Source organism: Vigna angularis, chromosome 9, assembly GCF_016808095.1.
Source record: "Vigna angularis cultivar LongXiaoDou No.4 chromosome 9, ASM1680809v1, whole genome shotgun sequence".
NCBI classification, from domain to species: Eukaryota; Viridiplantae; Streptophyta; class Magnoliopsida; order Fabales; family Fabaceae; genus Vigna; species Vigna angularis.
The window spans coordinates 1,308,207-1,317,365 of record NC_068978.1 but is presented as its reverse complement, the minus strand read 5'-3'; the positions used below and the strand labels follow the sequence as shown (position 1 = coordinate 1,317,365).

At 33.2% G+C, this 9,159-nt stretch overlaps 2 protein-coding genes across 2 annotated transcripts; one reads left to right on the top strand and one right to left on the bottom strand.

Annotated features, from left to right (window-relative positions):
- The first annotated feature begins 2,622 nt into the window (after window positions 1-2,622).
- LOC108320502 (photosystem I reaction center subunit VI-2, chloroplastic) lies at window positions 2,623-3,958 on the top strand. Its single transcript, XM_017551934.2, has 3 exons — window positions 2,623-2,832; window positions 2,928-3,054; window positions 3,609-3,958. The coding sequence occupies exons 1-3, from the start codon at window positions 2,705-2,707 to the stop codon at window positions 3,786-3,788; spliced, it is 435 nt and encodes a 144-aa protein (XP_017407423.1). The 5' UTR covers window positions 2,623-2,704; the 3' UTR covers window positions 3,789-3,958.
- Window positions 3,959-4,746: 788 nt separating this feature from the next.
- LOC108320559 (rop guanine nucleotide exchange factor 12) lies at window positions 4,747-7,861 on the bottom strand. The gene is made up of 7 exons (XM_017552006.2): window positions 7,411-7,861; window positions 7,112-7,228; window positions 6,746-6,900; window positions 6,585-6,659; window positions 5,925-6,188; window positions 5,523-5,843; window positions 4,747-5,248 (listed from the first exon to the last, which is right to left on the bottom strand). Exons 1-7 carry the CDS (start codon window positions 7,664-7,666, stop codon window positions 4,844-4,846), a joined length of 1,593 nt encoding a protein of 530 aa, XP_017407495.1. The 5' UTR covers window positions 7,667-7,861; the 3' UTR covers window positions 4,747-4,843.
- Between the last annotated feature and the right edge of the window lie 1,298 nt (window positions 7,862-9,159).

Genomic DNA, 9,159 nt, shown 5'->3' with positions numbered 1-9,159 from the left:
TCTTCCTCCGTCTCCTGTACTGCCTCTTCACCAAAACACAGAAACTTAACTTCATCTGGCTGACTAGGTTGTACATGTTGGACATAGATTTCAACCTCATCATTATTTGCCTCTGCATAGTTAGCCAAGAACAGTGCTTCCCTGTCATCACTGAGTAATCTCAGGTTGTTCATCGCCTTTTGTTTTGCCCCCTTCCACCATAGCTTGAACTCTGCATCATACTTGAATTCTTTAACATATCCCACTGCTTCAAAGTAAGACCACCTGTCCGGATCAATTCCTTTTATAACATGTATTTCTCCTCCCACATATTCTATTCCCGTATTCTTCACGAACTTCCCCATGTGATGCAGAGAAAAATCAAAAACCATTGCTAATCCTACATTGTAAAATGCAAATTTTACTCACACAATGCACAACAAGCAATGGAGTGACAGTAAACGTAAACGAAAAGAACAAAATTACCTTCTTCGAATCACCTTCCTTACACACACAATGCAAACGAACACTAGAGCAACAACAATCGTCAAACCAAATTGATGGAACCACAACCCTAATCACGACTTAGGTTCAAGATAAAACAAAGTTATCAACCCCAATTTTCATTCGCTTAAGAAGATCTCATCCCTTAGTAAATATATAAGCCCTTATCTCCGTCATCTCATTTATTCACTAATCAATTTCAATTTAAAATGTAAACACATGTGGCAAACTTTAGAAAGGATACATGTCATCCCACGTGGCTATACGTTAGCCACATCACCCGAATTTTAATGCCGTTTGTTTTGGAGGACCAAAAATAATGGTTTCCTTAAGGACAGGGATCAAATCGTACAAAGTTTGAAATAGGGACGAAAAATAAAAATGCTTGATAGTTTAGGGACTAAAAACATATTTAACCCATAATTATTTTATAAATTATTTATATTTTTTGTCTCTATATAAACATTTTTCCAAATAAATATAACATTAATAAATTACATTTTTTATTATATTTATACCTAGGGACATTTTGGTAATCTTTCATTTCTAACAAATATTCAATTTTTTTAAATCTATCACATCAATCAAATTCTACACTAATTCTCACAAACTTTACTTCCAAATCCACTCTCAATTACACACAAATCCACTCAAAAAAATAACTACAAAATTACCCTCAAATCCATCCAAATCATCTCCCCCAAATCATCTCCCCCAATTAACCTAAAGAGAACAAAGCCTAAAGATTTTCAAAACCTAGAAATCAAGTATTGTTTGTCTGTATAATTGTACGGTTGAAATGTATATGATAGTAATTAAGTGTTGTTTTATTATTCCAACTTTATTTAAATATTCATCTTAAACTTTAATTTTATATTGTAGAATTGATTTTGAGAGTTTTGAAGTATAAATAAGAATATAAATGAAATAAATAATTAAATCAAAATAACTTTTAAACCTGTGGCTAAATCTTAAGCTGTAAAATGTATCTAAGGGCATGAACAAGGAAAATTCATCGTAAAGTCAGTCATAATGTATTTTCTAACTTATTTGACTTTATAATATATTTTTGTATAATTTGTGAATATGTCAAACATAAAATAATAATAATATATAATTCATATGTTATATCTATTTTATTCTTTTTAAAGCCACCAGACTACTCAAGACTTTCGATATATATGTATATGTCATGTAAGAATATAAAAAAAGTTATATCATGTAAGGTATATTAATAGAAAAAATAATACTTTCATAACTAAAATACTCAAGATCCTATAAATAATAACATTTGAATTGCTGTCTCCTTATTATATCTTCAAAATATATTAATTATAAAAGTTCCGACAAAATCAGCAGTACAAACTCCAACAGGATAAAAGTGTTAAATTACTTATTTATTTCTATTCAAGTTAATCTTTTTATTTTTATATTTAAAATTTGTTTATTTTAGTTTTTAATATACCATTATAATTTTTAATACTTTTAGTTTCCATCATTTATAAATTTAAAAATTAATATATAAGACTAAAAATTATATTAAACATAAGGAATAAAATTTAACCAAAACAATCAACTAAAACGAATAATTTAGCCATCAATCAACCTATTTTTAAGATTGCAGGATCAATGTCTTGTCCCTAAATAAGAAAAAACAAAATCATATACATGGCACTGAGGACGATAGAATAGAACGAAAACACCCATTTTATTGCAATGAGTTGCAAAGAAACATGCATGGCGTTTTCTTAATATATATATATAAATTTATATTTTCTGACAAAAAGAAATTAAGAGATAGTTCAGGAATTTAGTAGACATATATATTATTACTATAAAAAGATTATAATGATGATTTAAAAACCATTCTTAACATGGTTTATTATAAATAAATCCAGTTATAACTCTGTTTATGCATGCATTATTTATTCTATTCTAATTAAAGGAGCATATTTAAGAACAGTAGATAAGCATATATGTTGTATTTTCTGATGTTGCAATTGGACAAGAGTAAGAAGTGGATAAGCTTATCCATCTTCAAGCAAGGTGTGACCTCAGGAATGAATTTCCAAATCTGCAGAAGTGAATGCATGTGGCCACGTGGACACACGAGCTCCATGTAACAGATCAAAAACGCAAACTGCTATGCCACCTGCTACTGAAATACTGATATTGCAGCACAAGAAAAAGAGTCAGAAGAAGTGAAGAACATCACATAATCATGGCTTCTCTTGCAACCTTAGCTGCTGTTCAACCAGCTGCGATCAATGGCCTTGCTGGAAGCTCCCTCACTGGAACTAAGCTCTCTTTCAAGCCCTCTCGTCAGAGTCTCAAATCCAAGAACTTCAGGTTCCATGCATTGATTTGTAAAAAGTTTGCAATTTTAGAAGAAAATATAGAAAAGTGTCGTGATTTATGCTAAAGGGTGTTGCTAAATATCACAGGAGTGGTGCTGTGGTAGCAAAGTATGGTGACAAGAGTGTGTACTTTGATTTGGAGGATTTGGGTAACACCACAGGGCAGTGGGACTTGTATGGCTCAGATGCACCTTCACCCTACAACTCTCTTCAGGTTTGTCTCATCTCTGCATCTGCATAATCAAACATGGATAACTAAACATAATTCACTGATATACATGTATGTAATTTGATAAACATAATTCAGATGCATACCTTTTATGTTTTTAACGAGTATTGGAAATTCTAGTTAGTATAAGTCTTGTACTAAAATAACATTAAGCATTATATATGTATATATATGTGGACTAAGATGGATAAACTCATTGTTTTAAGGTTTTGGATGGTGTTTGAATGATGTTGTGTTTTAAGGTTTTGGATGATGTTTTGGGTGATGTTGTATAAGGTTTTGGATGGTTTTGTATTTCCCTGAGAGACCTATCACAACTAAGTATAGAAAACTCTCCTTGCTGATCAACTGAATATTGAGTCTAATTTGATCAATCTTTTCTGTGATGTAACTTAAATTGGATGATTAATATGACAGTTATGATAAGATTCTATATTTCTGATTAGTTAGTGGTGTAAAAAGAATTAAACTTTATACTCAAACAAATATTTCATGCATGAACAAACTACTTACAAGTTTCATTGATATGGATTATGCAGAGCAAGTTCTTTGAGACATTTGCTGCTCCATTCACAAAGAGAGGATTGCTACTCAAGTTTCTGATATTGGGAGGTGGATCCACCTTGGCATACTTCAGTGCAACAGCCTCAGGTGATATTCTACCAATCAAGAAGGGTCCACAACTTCCACCAAAGCTTGGCCCTCGTGGCAAGCTCTAATTTGATTTGTATCAGAACTCAATCTGTTGAGTTCCTTTGTATTTTTTTTTCTGGTTTGAATGATGTGTAAGTATGCTCACAGACCACTATTCAAAGATGCTTCTTTCCAGTCTCATTGAGTGGCATTACTTTGGTTTTCAATTAAAGCAAAGACATGAATGTTTGCCTTATTACCTCTTCAATATGTTTGATTCTCCATCATGTTAATAAATTAGCACAAGAAGTTTGTTTAATTAAAAATAAAATGGCTTATTCCTCGAAGAAGAATGAATGATGACTAAATGAACCACCTAAAGAATATTTTAGCGTAATGGTTAATTTCTTAAGCATTCACTCTGGCCTTCTACCAGGAATTCACGACGTATTCGTCACCAAACCTGAACTGTCAATTCTGGGTCAAGTCCTTACGAATTTGTTTTTGGTATCACTCCAAAAGAATTCTTACCAAGGAAGATGAATTCACCTTACTATGGAAAAACGTATTTGTCCCCAAACCTGAACTATCAACTCTAGGTCAAGTCCTAACGGATTTGTTTTTGGTATCACTCCAAAAGAACTCTTACTAAGGAAGATATCTTATGTATATATAAACTCATCAATCTCTTGTTTTACCTTATATAAGACTTTTGTTTGTATCCTAACAGAAACTTCATTTCATTGATAGATTTTGCAAGATAGAATTAAGTTAAAATTTACTTCTTAAAATGATATCAAAGTAATATGAAATCTATTTTAACGAAGTTTGTGTCATCCAATATCGGATCATTTGTAAATTCTTTTCATCATTAGGCCAAATACTCGTTTAATCATAGAGTTAGATATTATTTTAGGCATGGCATATGTGAATTCATTAAATAACATAGTGCTTCTTCAAACCGCGATGGTTTTGAAAATTTATGTATCCATACATTCCTATGTACAAAAAAGAAACGAATAGATGATATAAATAATTATGTTTTAAAAAACTCCCTCCACAGGCCACAGGCTACACAAACTGATTTTAATACTGTCTTTCTCTCCCTCTTTTTTTAAGTGTTTACACTTTAAATTTTGGCTTAATGGCGTGCTGTTGGACTTCTCATGCCTCCCAATGTCTCAAGGTAGGACACTTTCTTGTCGGTCACTATGTCTGGAAGTTTCTGGGGCTTTCCATTATCCATGTCATTGTAGAAATCATCTGAGGGGTCTTTCTTAAGGTCTGATTCACCTTGATCACTGTTCCAACCCATGAAATCTGATAGTGTCATTGTTTCTGAGCTACCCTTTTCCACCTCTTCTTTAGGAGTTGGAGACTTTTCTGACTTGGAATTTGTGTTTCTCGAAATACTTCTTCTACTTGATGGTGGTGGATTTTGAGTGAGGTAATCTGCATGGAGTACATCTTCTATTCTTGACAGCACTGTGAAGGCTAAACTCTCCAATATCCTTGAATAACTTTCAAGAACAGCTTGCCCCACATCCTGAAATGGTAAGTGATTATGTTATAAGTGATTATGTTATAAGTATCGAGAAGTGTGAATCTAAGTCTCACATTGGATTCAAATGATAAAATTATATTATGTTATAAGTATCGAGAATGACTGAAGTGTAAGTCTAAGTCCCACGTTGAATAGAAATGATAAAATTAAATACTATGTAAGAAAAAAGACAGATAAACTCATTATCAGTTTATCTTAAGATTTTGGATTTTGTCAAGAATTTCTTGTGAAAGGAGACAATGGAGATGGTTTTTACCCCGTTGTATTGGATTTTGCTTATATCCAATGCAGATTGAGGAATTCCTGGAAAACGATGCTTTAGGAGAAGTAAGATAGTTTCTGCTCTCTCTTCAAAGAGTTCTCTCTTTTCAATACTCACTGCAGAACCCCAAGATGATTTACAATCTTTTTGGTTCATCTTCCGCCTCCAAATCACAATGGACGCCTCAATTCTGTCCTTGAGATCTAGGATTTTGTGTTCTGATGACATGTCCATAGATGCTAGGAGCTGATCAGGATCGAAAAATTCTTCTGTGATGCTCCTGTATATCATGTCCCCAAGACTTGATCTTCCATTCTACAAAAAATAGCATTCATGTTGTGTGTTAGATTTCAGAATGTTACAACTTTATGCAAATACTTGTTTCTTTTGACTTGCCTTGGGCAAGGATTCAATATAACTTTCAGGGATCTCCATTTCTGATAGAGTTTGAGCATTTATGGCCATAGCTGCTTTAAGCACTTGGTTCACACAATCTTTCTGATACTGAACAAACCTTCTTGCTGACTCTGATAGACCCTCCGGAGGAACCTTAGGTGTAGGCAACCACCACTTGTTGTCGTTTTTTCTGTTATCTGGATCATCTGCATCTCTTGATACATAATAGAACTCATTTTGGTCTTTGAAGTTATCCAGACTGTCCTGCTCATCATCAATTGTTGTATGAGAACTAACACCCAGTTGAAGCATATATAAACGAAGGGAATAAATACGTTTTTAGTTCCTAAACTTTGACGCAAAATTAGAATTCGTTCGTGTTTTAAATTTTGATACTTTTGATTCTTAAACTTAAAAAATGAATAAATATAGGCTTTTAATCCAATTTTTGACCTGTTAAATAGTGTTTGGACTGACATTGTAAACATGTCAAACTTGTAAACAATTCAACCGTCGTCCTAAACCGCTTTTGACACATCAAAAATTTATTATGATTGGATTAAAAGGATTATATTGATTATTTTTTAAATATAAAGATCAAAATATATTAAAGTTTGAAACAACGATGAACTTTGATTGGTGAGGGAATAAGGATCTTACAATAAGCATTGTATCAAGCTTTCGCAAGGCAGGGATATTCATGTGGAGATCAGTTCTCTGTCGTGTGGTCATGACCTATTGAACCAAAAAGATCAGGTTCTATCATGCAGCAATGGTGAAAGGAAGAATGAGAAACATCATGAGGAAGGAGAGAGGGTTACCTCCATGACTGTGCCATCCTTGTTTTTTTGTTGCACAGGAACCATTTCAACAATGTAATCGGTGACTGACAGAAGCCAATCGATTTCTTTTCTCCATCTTGCCTTCCTTTCTGGCGGCATTGGCTCTAGGCGCTTTTGCTCTCCAAAAACAGCAGCTGCATTCTCAGTAAGAAAAGAATGAGAGAAACTGACAATGAATTATTTGAAACATTTCTGCTATCAAGCTCTCCTGAAAAAATGCAAGGAACAGCACAATGTTTGCACATCATGATTGAACCACCATAGAAACAGCAATATGTTCATGTCTTAGATGAAGAACAAACAGAGCAAGAGACAACAACAACAGCAACAACAACAAAAACATACCTGCAAGATTTGTGAATGCATTTGACAATGCCAAAGCTGAAGAAACACCCTTTCCTCCACCAGACATATCCTCCCCCAACAGGAGTTTAGCAAATCTCTCCTTCATCTGTTCCATTTCTGAATTAAACCCAACCATTTATAAATATCATAAACTAATCCAATGCAACACATCCACAAAAAGTTTGAATGAAAACGAAACAGTTCCAAAATCAATATGCTGTTATAAAACATATAACACTGCATTTAATCATGTGAAGGTAAAGTAAGTCTGAATCCAAATCAAACACAATGTTCTTCACCTTGCAGTAGTTTTTCTTTGGCTATAATTTCCTCCTTGTTCACCCTTGGCTTAGGAGCCTTGTCTTGATCATTTTGAGCTTTTGATCCCTGACTTTTTGATGACACTGGATCTTCCTCCGAAGCAGCAGCAGGATCTAATGCGGTGGCACTCTCAACGCTCAAACTCTTTGCATGCCTCCCAGTGTCAAAAATTCCTTTGAAATTGAAAAGTTTGGACCTGCCACCTTCCTGTTCTTGTTCCATTGCTTTGACCATGATTTCCCTTTACTTTATTGTATTGTATATATGATGTAAGGGAAATTTTCAAGGGATGAAAACAAGAACAAACATGGGATTGATTCCCAGGTCCCTTTAGGAGGAGAGAAATAAGGTAAACTATGTTTGATGCATTGTGGCAAGGGAGGAAAATAGCAGAAATGAAAAGGGAGATGTTTTTTTAGGAGTGCGAGATTTTCAGACAGAAAAGTTGGAGGTTAATATTTGATGGGCTTTGTGTTGGTTTTTATTTTCTTTTTTGAGTTGGTTCATTGAACGTGGGGTGCATGTTTTTAACAAATTAAACGGGTTCAAGTGTTACAAACAAAATTTTACATTATTATTACTGTTATTATATTCATGTCGAGAGGAATCTGTTTTGGCAACCATGTGGGAAAATTTCATGGTTAAGGTTCTGATTTAGAGGTCAAAGGTAGCTGAAAACCAGGAATACAACAGACATGCATGCCTTCCAAAATTCTCACTTCCACGATCAACCAACTTCTTCCAAGCTATTTTACTCTTTTCTTTCTCATTTCTCATTTCTCATTTCTCATTTCTCATTTCTCAAGTCCAAAATCTATATAGTAATTTCCAAATTCTGGTTTCTCAGTTTTTCTCATCATGCCACCTGCACACACCTTCAGTCTTTTATTAGATTTGATTATCATTATAAACTGTCATAAATTCTCCACCCTGTCATTACCCAAACTGCTTTTGGAGCCTCTCATTCCAAAGCTTTTCTTTATATTTAATGTCAAATTTTGTGCAGTGAGCAACGTTACAGTACATAAGTTGGTTAGCCCTTAATAAAACAAGACAACATATGACTTTCTTTTTCGATATATTCTGTTTCTTTTGTCAATATCTTATTTCTTTAAAGTACCACGAACTCCATCAATAATTAAAAATAAATAAATAAAAACTCACTCACCATAACCAATAATAGACCTATGTTGTGATTTGGAGAGCCAAATAACATTTTAATATTAATCTATACGGTTCAACATGTCTCCACGGTAATAAAATATTGTTCGTTTTGGATCAAGTTCTTACGAATTAACTTTTGACATCCTTCCAAAAGATCTCCTATCAATAGTATATAATCAACTCATGTTCATCTCTTGGTTTTGGAGGAATGTACTCTGATACCAATTGCAAAGAAGTTCAACACATACATAGATCTCCACAATGATAAAATATTGTCCGCTTTGAATCAAACTCTTACATGTTTATTTTTTATACCATTCCAAAAAATTTCTTACCAATGAATATATATAAACTCATATCATCTCCTGTGAAATTTTATTTGTATAAATACCAAATCTAAACATTTTTTATGGAGTCTGATTTCCTAGATAATATAACGTATGAATGTTTCAACCTATCTGTACTGATATACTCTCATATAAATGTTTTTTAATTCACATAAATTCTTAACTAACAAAAAGTGTCCAATTACTAAGAAAAGGACTCGTATTAGTCCTAAAAGT